Genomic DNA, 19,907 nt, shown 5'->3' with positions numbered 1-19,907 from the left:
ATATAAAATAATAACATAAACACATAACGTTAAATTATTCCCACATTATACTTCTATTTCAAAAAACATGTTTCATGATATCATTTCTGATACATGTATCAAAATACATTTTAAAGTCAATATTCAAATTAAACAGGTAATTTTCAATACTTAAATATAATACAAAATTGTAATAGTTCTTCGTGTGCCTACAGCGTATAAATATACAATTCATAGATATATAAAAGCTGAATAATTTATTTTATTTTCTATAAACAGTACTGACATTATTTTCCCATCTGCACTACATAAATACTACTAATTTTATTTTCCAGAGTCTCCCACTAAAAATTTATTAACAGATAATCTCATTTTCCCCAAAGATAAACATCAATAAGAAACAAAATGGACAACCAAAAGCTTATAAAATATTTACTCTTTATTTTTAATAGTCTTACCAGTAACACAACTATTTCTTTTCAAAAAACATATATATGTGTGTACATGTATATATACACACATACATACATACACATATACACCCATGGTTAACTTTAAAATCTCCTAATACTTTAGGACAGAGTCATCTAATTATGTAACTAAAATGTGACCAATATTGTATTTCAGATTCATTATGTATATTAGATAGTCTTTCACAAAAGTAACTAGACATTTGCTAGCCAATAAAGCTATGGGAAATAATATGAATTAATAAAAACAATATTACAATAAACTTCTGCTTATCTGGCATCCAAACAAGTAGAAAGGTCAACTAGAATTTTTCTTTTTTATGTATTCCATTTTCTAATGTTGTGAGATAAGCAGCTATATTAAAGGATTTACTCAAAAAAAGCAATTATTTGTATTGATATGCTATATAATCATGACAGCCCCATCTCTTGCAACTTTTATATAAAAATTATCATCTTATTTTCATAATCAGTATTATGAAAAATAATAAAAATAAAATCCTAGATTCTTATATACATGCTGAATCATCAAATAAAGGACTATCTTATGTTCAAAATTATTTTAGGATTAACTGAACATATTTTGCTATATTGAAACTCTTTTGGAAGATATATAACTGATTATAAAGAAATATCTTAAAAGAGAATATTTACATTAGCTAGAACATGGCTGAATCATTCTGGGTAAAAAGTACTTTATTAGATTTTTTTTTCAGGTCCCAATAAGCAACCTGAAGACATCAACCAACTACTTACCACTAAGAGATTGCTGCCATGCTAAAGCAGAGCAAAGTAAGGCTAAGCTTTTCCCACTCCCTGTGGGGCTCTCCAACAAACAATGCTGCTTACTATTTAATCCTCTGACAATCTATGGACACAAAAACAATTTTAAAAACTCAACAACTTATCTCATTAAAGTCTCTCTCCATACAACAACAAGAAGTAAAGTTGCATGCACTTCAGGGAACAGAGCAATAGCAGAAAGGAGAACTAGAATTTAGTTAAATCTAGACTTTATTCCTTTGTATCTCTCCCTAAAATTCTGTTAGATTTAAACCATACCAAGCACAAAAGAAATGAAAAGCAATTTGTGCCTTACTTATGCAAGCACCATCATTTCTGTAAAACTAGAATACACTAATATCTTTGATGAAAACTTAATGGAGGATACTGTTGGTGGGAGTGTTACAACCACTCTGTATAGAAATTATCAATTTCTAGTAAAGTTAAAGATACTGAACTCCAGCAATCCAGTCCTATGTAAACACCCAAAACCTTTCCCACAGGAACACAAGGAAACATGTATAAGAAAGTTCATAGCAGCACTGTTTATAATTGCAAAATAATGTAAACAACCCAAATGTCTATCAAGAGGAAAATGGGCAAATATAAAATTCTGGTATATTCATACAATGGAATACCATACAGCAGTGAAAATGAGTTATCAATCAATAGGGCTACATCTTAAAAATAATGTTAGACAAGGCAACAAGGTCGTGAGGAAAGGAGGGCTTGGTGTGCTGCTGCCATTTCTTCCGCCTTCAGTCTCTGCACCTTCCACAGGCTTCCAACAGCACTACGCTGGGACAGAGCATCTGGAGGTTCACAACCTCTGTGGTCCATAGGAGCCACTATGAGGAGGGTCCAGGGAAGAATTTACCATTTTCAGTGGAAAACAAGGGGCGATTACTAGTTACAATGACTTTGTACTTCTGATCTGGATTTGTTTCTCCTTTCTTTATAGTAAGACACCAACTGCTCAAAAACTAATCCATGAAACAAATATGAAGAGGAGCATTTTAAGAGGTGCAATCTCTCTGAAAAAAGGATCCAACTCTTGAACTCAACATACTAGGTACGTCTATAAAAAAACTTATGGCATAAATCCTTAAAAAATAATAAGAAGAAGAAGAATATTAAGTAAAAAAAAAAAAAATCAAGTTCTCCAGAAAGATAAGTATAACATCATATCATTGTGCAAAGTTATAAAAATGTAAAGTATACACTATATTGTTTATGGATACATACATACACAATAAAAGTATAAAAACATGGCTAGGAAAGAAAAATAACAAATTCAGGATATTAGTTATCTTGTTACTCATAAACAAGGTATAAAGTAAATAAGGCAAAATATTAAGATTTAACAAAGCTGGTAAGTTGGTTTACTCGTTTGTATATTAATTTTCTATATGATTGAAATATCTCAAAAAAATTATGGTGCAAAGTATAGTAGTCTGTGTAAAAGATAGTAAATACTTTCTATTTCAAAGTAATTCAGTAAAGTAAACAGAAGTTCTAAATGAGCTGAGAACATTTTTCAGGATGTTCTCCTTTACCTCCTAATCATAGACATATACAGTTTAGCAGCAATCAGTATTACTTTTCCAAAGGTTAGATGTTCTTCAATGAACCCAGCAAATATTTTCAATCCATTTACTATCTGAGAAAATGTAGTCACAGACTCAATGTATGTTATGAATTATAAGCATCTGTATCTTAATAAAGACTTAAAATAACTGCTGAACAATACTTACAGAATTCATCATAGCAAGCTGTGATGGATAAGCTTTACAAGGAAAGTTAATCTTCACCCCACCAATTGTATACTCAGAACATACTGAAGACATCATGTTTTACTGTTTACTTCAGATTCCTAACTGCAACAGAAATCAAAGTCAATGCTGAAACAAAGCCATTCAAAGAAAAACAGATACCTAAGACTAGGAAAGAAGTCTAGAAACAAAAATTGGAATTAATAAATGTATAAACAAAACAAATGGAAGTAAAAGGATTTCCTACTCTTATAAATCACAGTGGTTGAGAGCATGTCTTGGAATCTAACAAATCTGGATCTGTAACCTTATTCTGCCAAAGCTGTGGACCAGGAGTTAGGAAACAGTTTCTGCATCAGGTTCTGACAACAACTCAGATATGTTACCCTGATCATGTCTCTTCACTTCTCTAGACTGAGATCCTTATCTGTAAAAATCCATAATTTAAAAATTGTTGTAAGGAACAAAGCGCCTTGGCACATGGTAGGTGCTCAATAATTCTTACTTAAAGGTCAGTAGGGTATAATGGAAGGAAGATGGACTTTGAAGTAAGGCAAGCCTAAATTTGAATTCCACTGTGAATCTCACAGAGCCTGTTTCTTCATCTGTGAAATAGAGATATCCACCTGATAGGGTTTTTATGAAAATTAGCCAGGCACTGACTTAAGAATTAAATAAGGTAATGTACAGAATGTGCCTCAACTCCAGCATCTGATACAGAGGAAGTGATCTACTTTAATCCCCACCTCTTGTAAACCACCTTTTCTTAACCTAGGATCCACAGATGTAATTGAAAGACTGTGATCTCTTGATACTGCATGCAGAAATTTCTGTGTATGACTGCATTTTTCTAGAGAGAAAGTCCAAAGATTTCTCATACCCAGAAATATATCCTAAGGAAATAACTGAAAACTGAGGGAAGATGACATACACCGTTATCAACTGAAAAATTATTTGCAATGGTGATAAAAAGGTAAATTCGATCTGGGGATGGAGAGATGGTTAAAATACCAACTCAACAGATGATGAAGCCAATAACAACCATCACCAAAGTTTACGTGTTCCCAAAGAAGTTAAGAACCACTATTCTAAGGTCTTTTCCAGTTCTAACATTTAGTGTTTCTGTGAAGCTCTGAGGATGAAATTTGGTGGAATCTCACCCCTAAATCTAAACCAACAGCTCAAGGCTGGCCTAGTAACTCAGATACAACCTAGAAACCAATCGACCCCCCCTCCCCGCGCCCCAGTTGCGGCTACACTCATCTCAAAATGGGGAAGCTTCCCCACACACTGAATAAAGGACAAACCAAGATCAGGCTCCCGCCGTCGCCCCCTCCTTCCCCGAGGTAACGCGGGGCCCGGGGCTAATAACAGGCCTCTGTTCCAAGGAGGTAAGCTGCAGTCTCCCCGCTCCCCAGGTTTTCTTCCTCACATTCCCTCCTCCCTCGGCAAGCTGGAACCCCCGAGGCCCTGGTGATCCAGTCAACCGACGGGCCTGCAAAGCGGGTGGACGAAAGCAGAAGGCACTCTCCTGGCCGAGTTCGCGCCCTTCCCGCCAGACAGACTTGCCCGCCCTGAGGAAAACCCAAACAACGCCTACTGCACTCCCACTCACGGGAGAAAAGGAAGCTGAAAACTGCGAGCAACCACAGCGGAGCCCTGGTAGAGAAGAAAGGTCCTAGCCCCTCTTCCTCACCTGGCTGCGACTCCCGGGCCCGGTCGCGGGCTTGCGTCCGCTTTACCTTTTCGGCCCTTCAGCTCTCATCAGTCACTTCCACAACACCCGCGCAGACGAATTCCCGCCTCCCACCCCCTCGACTCCCAGCACCAATCACCGGGCGAGCTCAGACAACCAATCCCCGCCAAGACGAGAAACCAAGCAACCAATCCCGGCTCGAGGTCAGGGGGCGCCCAACGGAAGCCCCCGCAGTAAGGAAGGGCCCAAGCTACTTGGCGGCACCGGAAGGCGATTGCCTCGAGAGTGATGGACTTCCGCAGAGCCCAGGGATTTAAAACTAAAAGAGCGTCCTCCGTTGGACTTTTTGAAACCGGTGATTTAATCCGTGCCTCAGTTTTCTTGGAAACTCTTAAGTCTCACATTTAAGGTCTGTAGACCGACGAAGAGGAAACACCGTTAAGCCGCGCCGAGTTCTCTCAGCATTCCTCAGGGGCACCCGATTCAAACTTCTGAACTTTCCGGAAGCCAGAGTATCAAAAAGACCCAGGAGGAAATTGCCAGACTGCTGAGCCAAATTAGGCGAAAAGGTTCGATGACAGCTGGCTACAGAATCTCCTGACAGTCAAGGCTTTCTCAGATACCACGTTCAACCAGAGAAACGCTCTCGAGGTCTCCAGTACCTCCTTTAAGGCTTGTCAGCCTTCTGTGCCTCCTAAAACCGATTTATTCTTTGCCAAGGACACTTCAGTTTCCTCAAAGGTACGGAGTTAACCATGATGTCGCGAAACTGTTGGGTTTTTTTTAAACTCTAGCCTAAACTTGGCTCAAATACTAGTGCCCCCCCAAAAGCAAAACCTGAGACAGTTTCTCACATCCCGAGAAACCAGTTTGGGACAGAGATTTGCTGCAGGTCGGAGCAGCAAAAGGCGAGTTGATTTGTTTGCCTCACTTTGTTTTACTATATCTTCCCAAAATGACAAAACGTACAATCATAAAAATAAATTCTACCCTTTAATTTAGTAATCTCAGGCTCAGAAATTTACCCTAAAGAAGTAATCTAAAAGTAAGAAAAAGTAGTAGTACCTCAGTTGATAATAGTGCCCATTCTGTTCGGAAAAAAATCATTAACTTCCCAGTCTAGTAGTAATAGGGAGATGGTTATATCAATTCAGTCATTCTGGAGCCAATAGAATAATTATAAAAACCAAACAACTTGCAAAAAATTTCCATATAAAGTTAAATGAAAAAAAAGCAGATGCCAAACTGGGTATTATGGAATTCCATTATGTGAAAATACATATGCATAAGCAAAGATGAAGGGAGAGTACAAAAAAATGAAATACTGGTAAGACAGTGCTATGGAAGATAATTTATAAACATAAATCCTTAAAAATACCTTCAAATTATTATTCTGCTTTTACAATTTTTTTTAAACATCAAAATCTTTTAAGTAACTGCTCCAGGGTAACTACTCTGATTTTCCTCTCCTGAATTCCTAAGGCTCTCAACTGACTCTCACCTTGTATTGCCTTTTGATGTATGTAGCGTAACAAAAAGGGATACACATAGTTTCTGGAGCCAGAAAGTCCTGGATTCCAGTCCCTTGAACTGTTCCTTTCAGGTTAACAGTGGTGAAATGAAACACAAAAAGCTACAAGTTCATTTGATAAAGAATATGAATGTTTATAAACCAATATTCAAAATAGCTGCACACATCTGTTTTTCACTTGAAAAAAAAATCACATTGTGACAAATGTTATAACCTTAACTTAAAATACATGAATATTAACATTTACTAATATATTTACACATTTTATTTACATCATCAACAAACGTGATGAAAAACAGCATATGTTATTATTTTAACACAGCAGGTTTTGACCAGTCTTTGAAAATTGATCCAGGAATGTGCACAGCATTTAGTTAGAAAACCTTTTCTGAATTCCTAGAGGTTACCGACTCACACAAGATATTCCAAAGCCTCAGTTTAAACAAAACAAAACAGGAGCAGTTGTACTTAATTTTAAAAGACTACAAAACTGCCTTGTTTAAAAATATGAAAATTCTTATAGTTTGTTTTTAAGTGTACGCTTTTATTTTTTGCATCAAAATTACTTAATTGAACTTTAAGCATCTAATAAAAGTTATAAATACTCTCATCATTGATACTGTGCACTTCATGATTTGAAACAGATACAAATTAGTTCTTATACCCTTATGAGGTAGGGCCAGCAGTAATCCCATTTTACACAGAAGGAAAATAAGATGTGACTATTTGCTAGTGAAAAGGTTGAAATTAAATTTTTTTTCTTAAAAACCACACTTTCTTATTAGCCTGCCTTATTTCTTTTATAAGTGAAGAGGTCTGTTTCAAGTGGGGTGGGAAGGGGGTGTTCATTCAGGTATATCTCAGAAAGCAAAGAGAAGTACCTTCTACACTGGATACTTCATTAAGAATAAAAATGAGGGGCTTCCCTGGTGGTGCAGTGGTTGAGAGTCCGCCTGCCGATGCAGGGGACACAGGTTCATGCCCCGGCCTGGGAAGATCCCACATGCCGCGGAGCAGCTGGGCCCGTGAGCCATGGCCGCTGAGCCTGCACATCTGGAGCCTGTGCTCCACAACGGGAGAGGCCACAACAGTGAGAGGCCCACGTACCGCCAAAAAAAAAAAAAGAAAAGAAAGAAAAAAAAATGAGGATTATGGGTTATCTGAATGCATCTACCTAATCAATGGACATTCCTAAAAGAGGACTGCAAAATCCTTCCACAACACAGTATTTTCCCCTTTTTAATTTTTCCTGTGGTCCAAACACTGTATATATTTTTGTACTTCAAAATCTAGAATTATGATGTGAATTATAATCCTAATGGCAAACCAAGAACTCTTTAATCCAGTGGGTTTTATTGCTCTAAACTTTAGATACCAAAGTATTTCCCCCCTCTGACCATTATAAAAATAAACTTTAAAAAAACTAAATGAGACATCCTTTCAGGTTCTTCTCTGCACAAAGATGTTTCTGTAAACACTTTTAAACCAGTATCTTAAAATTCCAAATTATTCAAGTATCTCTTTAAACATATGGCTTCATATATTAGTAAAAATTGAAGCAAATATGTAAAATCTTAAAATCCTCATCTGTAATTCCATGAAAATCATTCACAAAAAGCTACTTGCCTTTTTTAAAGCCTTCTCAATACTATTTCTTGAGAAAAGGAATTCCATCTTGCATTACTCTTACTTGCATTGCAAGTTTAGAGGTTTCTATTTGGGTATCTAAACTCCTAATTTTTCCTGAATTCTCCCTTCCCTTTTTCTCCCTCTCATCATTGCATCAATATACTCTGTTACTAGCTGACAGGTAAATACTAGGGCTACCCACAGACTTATTTTTATAAGAAATTAAATCAAAGGCATGGCAGTTTTTTTTCACTTCAAAAGCTTAATACAAGGCCATATTCACTTTCCAGTAATGAGTTTCTTAAATGTATTCCCAACAGAAAAAGCTCAGCTGCTACAAAAAACATACCAGCAAAGTAGATCCAAAGAACTGCCAATCAAATACAAGCAAGCATAATTCTCAAGAGAGTTCTAAATTGTATTCATGTTGAATTGAATCGTTTTAGTGATTCCAAGACGTTACTGTTCCCATTCAGTTTAGTTGTTATAAGATGCAAATTCATGTTGGGTATATGCAGCAAAACAGCTTCATTTTTTTGTTTTAAGTTTTTTTTGTTTTTGTTTTTCTTAAATTCCACTAACACTCATGTTTATTATTTCAATTATTGTGCTTTCAATACAATGACAGAGCTGTACATCAGGATCCATGCTTCCAGTGTCCCTAGGTCCATTTTTGTAAGATGGATCTTTACAGATTCCAGACCATCCAGTTGGTTTCTCCTTTATTTGTTGAAGGCCTAAAAACATAAGGAAAAATAAATAAGGCAAGAAATCTGGAAAGGATTTGGGCCTTTCTGTTTGAGATATTAAAACAACTCTTGAAAATAAGTTACTACTTACGCGTAATAATCGGATCGATGTCTCTTGTCTGAGTGGCAACATCAGAGGCACAGACTTGCCCTATTTGGATCAACAAAGACATAATATCCTCATACAGTGGAGGAAATGCTCGACAAAAAGAGACCAAACTTGGCAGAGTTGGCATGAAAAAAGCATATCGCTTAGCCTGTGTTAAAACTGTTAGAAAGAAATAAAACAGAATTTTTCATTTTACAGATACAAATTCAACATACATGACCTATACAATATACTAAGCACCATGCTCTGTGCTGAGGATACTAAGTTTTCTAAGACATGGCCAGCCCCTGCCTTCAGGGAGCTCATAATCTAGTAGTCAGCCATCATCCAACACATAAATGCTTATGTCCAAACACTGTGATAGGTGCACTTCATGCATTTTCATTTAATTCCCACAATCTTATGAATGAAAAAAGTATTTCTATGATACTATTTAATATATGAGGAAACTCTTAAATAAACCTTAGAGAGTTTAAGAAGCTTCTTCAACTCCAGTTAGCAGTGGAGTTGGGATAGAACTCAGGCAGTGTAAGATCTTAACCACTGCAAATAATTATAACATGAAGTGAATACGATGGAAAGATAAATGAATAGATTATTATGGGAGCACTAAGAATATGAAATTGACTAAGCCATAACTTTTAAAGGTTGAATTATAGTTCATATCTTTTAGTTGATTTTCATACCATTTTACTTAACAACCTAGAAGGTGGTTAAAATGTTAGGGTATGTTTTAGAACTTAAGGAAACAACTTATATATTTATCTCTTATTTATACAGATGATTATATTTTTCTTGAATTCTAAGCATTTGTAATAGATTGTAACTTGTTTTCTATTGACATAATTATATTCAGAAGGTAGACTTGATTTCCATTTGTAAAATGTGGAATGCTTAGTATATTTACTATAAATCTATATACAGTCATTCACAAAAATGAAAGATACAATTTGCCTACCTACTCATCTCCTGTACACTATACATCACATTTGTCATAGGAAAATTTTCAAAAAGAATAATTCAAAAGATGGCATAACTATTAGTGACACAGAAAACATGGTGTCACTAAAGTCAGAAAAAATATGTACTACTTTATGTTAGAAATTTTTGTTATTGATGTCGGTTGGCTACACACCTGTTAGCAGAGTTCCCATGACATTGACAGCTAAGCGAGCCACACTGAGTGACTTTGGTAATGCATACTGGATACACAAGTGAGAAAGCAACTGGATAGCAAATATCTGTAACACAAAATTCAAATATTACATGTTTTTGAAGAAGGTCTTTAAGTATTAAAAATTGTAAAATGTTTTATATAACTAGAAGATTAAAGGGAGATCAAAATTCTCCTAAAGTTCCAAAATGCTCATTACCTGTTTTTCAAGTTCTGGCTGTGCAATAAGCTCAGGTATGAAATCCAGACAGATGTGCATAGATGGAATACCTGCGACTGTCAGAGGCAAAAGTTCACATGGATAACCCTATCTCAACAAGAAAGGGGGGAAAAGTTAGAAATAAAATAGCTGCAAGTCAAATACAGATAAAAATATAAAGGAAGGTTTCACTTCCTTTATGTAACAGTTGCTCAGAAAGCTACAATGCCCTACATGTTTCCTGGCATTTCACCTCTCTGATGCACTAAAATACAAATAAATTCTATGAACACTTTATTAGGCTGAAATCAAATTTTAAAAATCTGGATTTTTCTCCGTATTGCAAAGGACCATGATCATTTGCGTGACCTCCAGTTTCTAAATGATTCCTATTAATTTAGTACTTCAGAACTACCCCCAAAATAAAGTTCAACCATAAAGAATCATTCTTTGAAACCAGACCTGAAAGTGAACAAGCTTAGCAATGTTGGGATCCGCAATGTACATTTGGTGCAACAGACAACAGATAAGGCACTGAACTTCTCGAAGGTTACAGAGCAAATTGTCTTCTCCTTCCTCCATTCCCTTAGTTGGAGTGCTGGCAGTAATAACGCTTTGAACATTCCTTAGCAAGCTGTCTGGATTGACACGCTTTGCCTTCTCATCTTCAGTAGGTAAACAAATCTCCAAGAGAATCTGGACAGCTGCACTATCCTACAAGCAAATAAAACACAGTGAATTTAAGAAGTTTCTGAGAAGTTTGTTTGAAAACCAAATTTGATTTTGTTTTCACATGAACACATGTGATAAAAATAACTGTTTCTTTAAGAACAAAAAGCAAAGAGGTACTTCTAAGAGAAAGAGTGAACAACCTATAGGCCGGTGGTTCTCATCTTTTTCAGGGCCATGAACCCTCTTAAGAATCTGAAGAAAACTGTATACCCTCTCAGCATAAAAATTAACATATGTAAACACAGCAACATATGGCATAATTTCATATGTTGAGGAGTGGTCACACACCTCTAAGGCAGATACATGAACTCGAGTTTAAGAACATCTACTACAAGAGTATTCGAATTCGGTGTCATCCAAAATAGGCCCTAGGGCAAAAAATGACTTCTACTGGAATCTCCTTTCCTTCCTCTTAAATTCCTACTTCTCCCAGGATCCTATCTTGTATTCCCCTCTTTTTCTCACCTCTGAAGATGGTGGTTAATAATTAATGCCTAAAAGTCACTCCCCAAAGCTCTTTTTCCTTTTAATTTTAAGATAGGCTCTTTAAGGCTCTGGAAAGATTCTGCCTTACCATCCATTCCAACTGTACAACTCATTATTGCTCAGTCTACAAGCTTGAGTGCCATTTCATAGAAAAGTAGTTTCTTGAGGGGTGATCTACTTAATGCCCCTGCCTATAAAGGAGAGCTATAATCACTTGCATCTAGCAGGAAGAAGGAAAAAGAAAATGAATACATAATATGCATCTCTGAAAGACTGCCACTGCCTGGGATAGAAGAAAACAATTACTCCATCTACCTGTTTAATAACTTAATTATAAACTAAGGTTAGCCTTACATTATAATCATTTATAAAGTAAACTTTATAATCATTCTTGACGGGTTTTCGGTTGTTACTGTTTTATGTTTGTTTGTTTTTTTATAGACTCTGGAGCCAGCCTCCCCCAGCTTGAATCCCAGCTTCCCCACTTACTAAATGTATAACCTTGAGCAAGTCACTTAACCTCTCTGGATCTCGTTTTCCTAATCTGTAAAAATGGAGATAATACTCCATACCTCATAGGTTGGTTGTGAAGAGTAAATGAGTTAATATACATAAAAAACTCAGAATAGCATCCACCATATAATAAGCATTATATAAATGGTAGCTATTACCATCCTCAAGCCCTTATCTGAAACTCTGAGGGTCAGATTTATTTTAGAACTCAGATTTTTTTTTTCTGTAACATTATATAACACCTCCAGCAGAGACTAAGGCAGTACATTGTAATCAAATGTATTAATATTTCTGCAACAAAACATACCAACATTCATATTAAGTGGGATAAAGGCCATAAATAGCTTCACATCAATTCAGGTCAAGTTTTGACACAAACAAGGTCATATCAGGTCAGGTTTTTCTGCCAACTGAATTACCAAAAAAAATGCCTCAGTTTTCATAGCTTTTTGGATTTCTGTATTACAGATAAGGGATTGTGGACCTATATTATTACTCTAATTCCCCTTATTGCCAATGAAAAGATTTCAGAAAATATATTTCAAACTAAGAAAACATTTCTACTTTGAAGACCTCAAACTGCTTAACAGTCAATCATCTCGCATGTCCTGCATTAGTCCAAAATTACTACCTAAGGCTGCACTAAATTCTATATTGTTATAAAACTTTTCTAAATACAAACTTTAACTACTTGTGTTGTTATAGTATTTATCACTGCCTGACATTTTATTTTTTAAATATATATATATACACACACACACACACACACACACACACACACACACACTTCTTGTCTGTCTCCACCATTTGATTTTTTTTCCATTTGATTTTAAGAAACAAAAGTCTTATATTTTGTTAAAATATAAATCTCACTAAAATGGCTATTAAATAAAGCCATGAAGATTATTCCTGATTTTAATAATTCAGAAGCAAAGGTAACACCATTATAATATACCTTCTGTAATAAAAGGAATGTATAATATGTCACCATTTTATGTAGAAGGCCATCTATTTAAATGATTATATTAACAGGAAAGCCCTTGGCCTTTTTGATTAATTTTACTTTATTACCTGAGCAGCCAGTAATGCATTTTTCAATTCCTCTCTGGTAACTTCTGGGCCATCAGTCTGTCCAACTAAACCTATTGTATTATTCTGAGAAAGCCTATCTTGCTCTGCTGTTTCCTTCAGATGAGCACTAAGGTAGGCTTTGGATGCCAGAAGATATCCATTCAACATATGTAGAGTAATATCCATCAGTGGGGGGCATCTAAACACAGAAAGAAGAAAAATATGTGAGAAAAAATATAAATTTATAAATTAGTCAGAACATGGTCAATCAATTTGAATAATTAGAAAAACCTGAACAGTACCTGAAAACATTAAAAGAGTAGAAAGTTAACACTTTTCCCACCAAAATATTCATTCTCAAAAATGAAAGCTTAATATATATATAATTCTCTGTATTTCAAGACTGTATGAATAGTATTATCTATTTCATCTTATCAACTAAAATCAAATGTAATATATACCCTAGAAAAAAGGCATTCCTTTTTACAAAAAAATGGCACTACCATTAAATCTCTTAGATATGAGCCTGCAAGGCAGCTGTCCTCAAAGACAAATAGTCTAGGGACTTCCCTGGTGGTCCAGTGGTTAAGACTCCACTCTCCCAATGCAGGGGGCATGGGTTTCGATCCCTGGTCAGGGAACTAAGATCCCACATGCCCCATAGCATAGTCAAGACAAAACAAAACAAAACAAAAAATGAATAGAGTTATTCATTCCTCAAAAATTGTTATAAATTAAATTTAAATGAGATAACAGATGTAAGAATTAAATGTAAAAAAGGAAACCAAAACAGATAAATCAGTAACCACTAAAATATTAAAAGCCAAGCCCTTAGAAAAACCTGACAATGCCACTTCCCAGCCTATCACAGACTGAGTATGTGTGCATAAACAGGCAGTACAGCTTTGGTTTTAACTATGAAACACTAGAAATGTCAATACTTTTTCTGAAATGTTCAAATTTTCTACAGTAAACATGCATGTATTAATAGTGGAAAAAAAGAAACATGTCAATGGTTAAATAAACCATGGCAATATTCCCAAAAATGAAGATAAGAATCACCTGGAGTATTTATTAAAAAAAAAATCCTAAACTCCACCAGACATTCTGGATCAGAGTTTGTAGAGGCCTGTATATATGGAATACTATGTAGCAGTTAAAACAATGAGATGGAACTATGCATACCAATATGGAAAAGATGTTCAGAATGGTAAGTTTTTTAAAAAAAGAACAAAATAGAGCCTACCAAAAACCACTTACGTTTTTTAACACCACCCAAAACAAAAAAGTAAATATTTGTTTATAAATTTGTAAATACATAGAAAATGAAGCTACATACACACCATTATGACAATAAAGTTTCCTCTGGAGATGGAACTGGGATTGGTCAATAGTTCAAAGAGGAACTTTGCTTTAAAAATGGCAGCAGGGTAGATACGAGAGAACAAGACTTTTCACTGTACACCTTTTCCTTGTTAATCTTCTTGTTTGTGCACTTATTAATGTATATAATGAAAACTTTCATGCACACATAAAAAAGGGAATATTATAATGAACCTCTAAGAACTCATCACCCAGCAGCAACAGTTATCGACACATCGCTAGTCTTACTTCACCCATACCCCACCATCCACTTTCCCACCATCACCACTGGTTAGTTCAAAGCAAATCCAAAATGTCATATCTTTTCATATTGTTTGACATTTTTAAAAACCACCTAAATGATCACTTAGAAAAAATCAAATTTTAAAAAATGAACAAAATTAAAGGCAAAACAATAGAACAATAAAAGAAAAAACTGCACTCTATATACAAAAAGCTGATATCCTTTATGCGTAAAAAGCTCTTTAAATCAAAAAAGGTAAGCATTCTAATAGAAAACTAGGCTAAATGTAAAGAAGAAATACCAATAACCAATAAGTATATTAAAATATTCAATCTAAGAAAAATATAAATTACAGTGGGAATCTATTTTTCACTTATCAAATTGGAAAAATTATATAAAACTGTATAGGAAAGTGTACAATATCAAACATCACTATAGGAATGTCAACAGGTTCAGCCATTCTGAGTGGCAGAATGAAAACATGAATCAAAGGACTTAAAAATGAGCATGTTCCTTTTGCCTCAATAATTCCATTTTTAGGGCTTCCCTGGTGGCGCAGTGGTTGGGGGTCCCCCTGCCGATGCAGGGGGCATGGGTTCGTGCCCCGGTCCGGGAAGATCCCACATGCCGCGGAGCGGCTGGGCCCGTGAGCCATGGCCGCTGGGCCTGCGCGTCCGGAGCCTGTGCTCCGCGGTTGGGAGAGGCCACAACAGTGAGAGGCCCGCGTAAAAAGAAAAAAAAAAAAAAAAAATTCCATTTTTAATAATCATTTCTAAGGAAATACTCAGTACACAATAGTTACCACAGCACTATCAATAATAACAAAAAATGGAAATAAAATATCCAACAATAGGGAACTGAATTAAGCATAGCATATCTATGTGGAATACTACGTAGCCAATTAACATAAGAAGATCTATTAACATGAGAAAAGGTTCACAAGTTGTTAAGTGAAAGATCTAGGCTACAAAAACATTTCATACATTATGAAATGTATAATTTCATACATTATGAAAAGCATAATTTAACAGCCTCCTGAACAACTGCGGGTGATTTAGGTGAAAGGTTACCTACTTAAGTGGATTTTTAACACTGATAAATTGTTTTAGAAATGGCTCTTCTCTAGAAATGTTATTTACTGTTGTTTTCTTTTTATTAAATAGATACTTAATGTCATTTATACTGTTTATTCTTCTGGTTCCTCTTCCCTCCGAGACCTTGATCTCACCAAACCATATTTGGCTGATTCTGCAGATTTTGCCACTTCAAGAATTTCATCCCCAGGGTTAAAGGCAGATGAGTATATTACTGTATCCTAGTTAGTCTTCTTTACTCCAGTTTCTTTCCCCGCTGAACTATCTAGTGTGAACCTTCTCTTCGTAAGTTACCACCTAAATGACCTCTTCAGCCTAACATTCAAGGCCCTCCATAGCCTGACCTTAACCTAACATTCCAACTCTAAAGTGTGTTCTCAAAAACTAAGCCTTCCACTCAAGGCTTTTTCACTCTTGCTTTTACACTTCTGCTCACACTATTCTTTTTCTCACAATACCTTCTCTGACCTCTTACGTCCCATCATTACAGTATCTGTTCATCTAAACCCTACTTCTATACTTCAAAATACTACTCAAAGTCTCACTTCCTCCTGAAACTTTTAACACCATTCATTTACTGTACCATTCATCTGCATATGACCATATTATTTAACTTTTCAGGTATTTATCTTATTTCCCGATACAAGTGATAATCACTTTAAAGGCAGACCCCTCAACTTGTATATCTTTGTTACTATTTAGCTTAGCAACTAGAAATTCAAATATTAATGATGTGAATTAATTAATCCCACCTCTTGAGGCGAAGCTACTTCAAAGCAACTGATTAAGTTAAGCAATTAGCAAGGAAGTATAGACAAATGTGGAATCAATAAAGCTAACATCACAATTAAGGATTCCAAAAGGATCACAATTTTAATGCATGTAATGATTTCATAATAAACCGGTTTTTTTAAAGCTTTTTTCAACAATGCTATGAGAAATGGTATCATTTTTCACTATCTTGACTCTGAGAGAAAGAACACTATTGAGGGCTGCCAAAACCAAAGATGACATTTTGTTAAGGCTAGGTTTATTAATCACATATTAAACTGAAGTTCATGAATATAGACAACCAAAAAAAACACAAAAACCTCACAGGTCATACTGCCAAGTTACCTGCAAGAACACGAAGATATAAGTTTAAACTGAATTTCTTCAATTTCCTTTGACTCTCCAAAGCATAACTCTATAGTAAAAATGAACTCAAATGACACATACCTGTACACCCTCTGATCACATCTTAGCACAATGAGAGGATCTATCATCAGATCATTCTGAGTATACTTTTGCTGTCGTACAAACTTTACTGATGGTTGAAGTGCATTAACTGTCATTACCCACAGCCTGATGAGAAAATAATCATATGTTCAAAAACAGCTATATCATAATTGAAACCTGTAGCCACCATCCAGTTCCTTTTATCTTAGAAAGATATAGTCAGGAAAAAAATTAGAGAACAGGTGTAAATGAACTTGGAAAAATTAAAAACTATAGAAATCTAACCTATTATTATGTTTCTAAAACAAATGAAGATAAAACAATAAACAAAAGTAGTTTCAAAAATCTTCACAGTTGTAAGGGAATAATCATGGCATATAAAATCAGAATTTGAATTAAAACCTAAGTTATACCACTTGCTGTATGACTCTGTGTAAGTCATGGAACCTCTCTGAACTGTTTCCTCCTCTGTAAAATATGACTATAATACCTGTAAATGAAATGATATCCACCAAAGCACTTTGTAACTGGCCCCATAAATTATTGTTCTACATTTATCATCACAGAATCTAAATATGAGATGCCACTTTGAGATTAAACATCAATAGACTATAAAAGTGGTTACTAACCTGACTACACATCAGAATTACTGAAGAATATGCCAATATGTAGGGTATCTGACCTCTTACAGTGAAGCCCAGGAGTCCATCAACCCCACCTCACACACAGAGCTTGCCCACTCTTAAATGAGTGGATAGCCAACAATCATCAGACATTTAAAGAAAGTTTCTACTTTGAAAAAGATTAAAATATACAAACAGAAAGAAAGGAATGCCAAAGAAACAATATAGAGATGAGAAGAAAAAAAAATTCTTAAACCTATAATTAATTTCCTTAAAGGACAGAATATTTCGTATATGAAACAAGAATAGGAGGCATTTATAGATTCTCAGATAAGAAAGAGCTCTTAGAAATTAAGACTATAACAGAAATATTTTAAATTCAAAGGAAAGATCAGAAGATAACAGACGAAATATCCAGAAAATGTACATAAAAGAGAAATTTAAAAATAGAGGAGAAAGAAGGAGAAAATCAGAGTAAGTTCAAGAGGTTTAAAATCCAAATTGCAAAAAATTCCAGAAAACAGAGGGAAAGAAATTACTGAAGAAAAAAAAAAATACAAGAAACTGTCCTAGAAGTGAAGACATCAGATTAGTCCCCCGACAAAAAAAAAGGCCAACCAAGTGCCCAGCACCATGAATTAAAAAAGACCCAAACCAAAATGTATCATCATGAAATTTCAGAAACAATGAAAAAGAACCTAAAACCTTTAAGAGAAAAAACAATGGTCACATACAAAGGATTGGGAATTGGTATAAGATTAGATTACTCAAAAGTAATCAGGAAAGCTCTAATTACTTCAATAGAATAAAGCTTTCAAATTGCTAAGAGGAAAAGTAAGCTAGAATTCTACACCTAGCCTAATATCAATCACGTGAGGGGAAGAATAAAAACCTTTTCACATATGAAAGCCTCAAAAAAAAAAATATTTCCCAAACATCTTTCCCAGGAAGCAACTTGAGCATTAGTTCCACTCACTTAAATAAGGAACTAAATCAAGAAAGACAAAAACATGGACTCAAACCAAGAGACAAAGCAATTCCAGATGGCTACTATGAATGTCCCAGATTGAAACATAAGGGTGGAAAGATCTGAAAGGAAGGTTTCCAAGGAAAAATGTTACTAATATGTTACCTGATGTGTTAACAATTAATGTAAATTTCCACTCAATAATAGAGTTTGAGAGTGAATTGGTTATTGATACAAAGAAAACAAAAAACCTGAACAAATGTTAAAGAGGCAAACAACTCAGGGTGTGTATGTGGGGTATGAAGGAGGGCAGTTGTTTAAGAAAGAAATTGTAATCAAAGGATATCATATATATCAACATAAATAACACTTATGTAGTCATAATAATATGCACACTGAATATTTCTTTAACCAAAAATTCTGATATAACTGTTGGGAGAAATGGAGGAAGGGAGAATATATGGAAGAAGAGGGACTCACAGGGGAAGCAAGTAAGAGTGCTAAATCTTCATCTTGTATGAAGGATTTTGTAGGAAGTCAAAAGATAATTTCTAAATTGGAAAGTCAGGAAATCATAGTAATTATAAGCATATGATTGAGATACATGGTGGGACATAAATGCCAGAATTAAAAGATAAAGGAGCTAAGAATAATTGTCTCTGAGGATCAATAGTCTAAAATGGGAAGGTGGGGGCTGACCTTATACACTATTTAACTTACGTGCATTTATTAATTTGATATAAGTAAAAATCAAACTTAAAAAGTATAAATATTCCCAGACCTACTGAATCAGAATCTCAGGTAAGTCCAGCCCAGTATTGTTTCTAGAGCAGACCAAGTGTTTTTGATGCAATCTATGGAACAGCAGAGACCCATTTGACTAAAGACAAATCCAGCGTTCCACTGTGATTTAATTGGCATGGGTTACAACTTGGGGATCAGGAGTTTTAAAAGCTCTCCAGGTGATTTTAATGTACAGCAAAATTTGGAGCCACTGCAATGATGCAAGACACAATGGTAATCTAAATCACAATTAGCCACAAATGACTCTACATGAGAACTCCCTTTTAAAGAACTTTCCCAAGTTGGAAATACTTCAAGGTTTCTCTCTGTTTCTTAAGATAGAGTTTATTCTTTTCCTTAAAGTTATAACAACTCTTTTAATTAGTGGTCTTCAGAAAGGATTTATATTGTCAAAAAGTTTTTTTTAACAATTTTTTTCAACATTTAAGTTTAAGTTATTGTATACAATCACTGCTATACACTTATCTATTACATGTAACAATACACTGAAATTACCTTCTAGGCATCACAGTATTAAGAACCATCCATAGTTTATTGACCGTTTGAAGAATTCGCCTCGGAACCCCTGAATTCAACAGCTGATTCATATTGGATGTTAATACTTCTGCATATGGTATAAGTTCACTGGCAGAGAGTAGAGTCAAGTGTTCTAGAATCTGCATCACTTGTGTGTGACTTACTGGGACAGCTGAAAATGCTAAA

At 35.0% G+C, this 19,907-nt stretch overlaps 2 protein-coding genes and 1 pseudogene across 13 annotated transcripts in view; 1 reads left to right on the top strand and 2 right to left on the bottom strand.

The window, feature by feature from the left end:
• Window positions 1–4,799, bottom strand: part of BRIP1 (BRCA1 interacting DNA helicase 1) — a 201,940-nt gene extending 197,141 nt beyond the window's left edge. For 5 of the 7 annotated variants that reach the window (XM_033846862.2, XM_019945486.3, XM_019945488.3 and 2 more), the window contains exons 1-3: window positions 4,701–4,799; window positions 2,987–3,109; window positions 1,206–1,317 (exon numbers count right to left, since the gene is read on the bottom strand). In XM_033846862.2, the coding sequence (XP_033702753.1) occupies window positions 1,206–1,317; window positions 2,987–3,082 (208 nt within the window). In that variant the 5' untranslated portion in view covers window positions 3,083–3,109; window positions 4,701–4,799. Of the gene's footprint in view, window positions 1–1,205; window positions 1,318–2,986; window positions 3,110–4,700 lie in introns of those variants that run through there. The other 2 variants (XM_019945487.3, XM_019945489.2) reach the window with 2 other exon arrangements.
• Window positions 1,526–2,219, top strand: LOC101328379 (cytochrome c oxidase subunit 7C, mitochondrial pseudogene; annotated as a pseudogene).
• Window positions 4,800–6,340: 1,541 nt separating the features above from the next.
• The window catches only part of INTS2 (integrator complex subunit 2), a 51,939-nt gene continuing 38,372 nt past the window's right edge, over window positions 6,341–19,907 (bottom strand). For 5 of the 6 annotated variants that reach the window (XM_019945453.3, XM_019945451.3, XM_019945455.3 and 2 more), the window contains exons 18-25: window positions 19,701–19,902; window positions 16,812–16,937; window positions 12,894–13,092; window positions 10,554–10,805; window positions 10,092–10,199; window positions 9,854–9,959; window positions 8,701–8,877; window positions 6,341–8,597 (exon numbers count right to left, since the gene is read on the bottom strand). In XM_019945453.3, coding sequence (XP_019801012.1) covers window positions 8,428–8,597; window positions 8,701–8,877; window positions 9,854–9,959; window positions 10,092–10,199; window positions 10,554–10,805; window positions 12,894–13,092; window positions 16,812–16,937; window positions 19,701–19,902 — 1,340 coding nt within the window. In that variant the 3' untranslated portion in view covers window positions 6,341–8,427. The remainder of the gene's footprint in view (window positions 8,598–8,700; window positions 8,878–9,853; window positions 9,960–10,091; window positions 10,200–10,553; window positions 10,806–12,893; window positions 13,093–16,811; window positions 16,938–19,700; window positions 19,903–19,907) is intronic. The other variant, XM_019945456.3, reaches the window with a different exon arrangement.

The sequence above is a fragment of the Tursiops truncatus genome, chromosome 20 (genome assembly GCF_011762595.2).
Source record: "Tursiops truncatus isolate mTurTru1 chromosome 20, mTurTru1.mat.Y, whole genome shotgun sequence".
Taxonomy (NCBI): domain Eukaryota; kingdom Metazoa; phylum Chordata; class Mammalia; order Artiodactyla; family Delphinidae; genus Tursiops; species Tursiops truncatus.
Note: the sequence above shows the minus strand (reverse complement) of the source record. Positions and strands in the feature narration are given on the sequence as shown.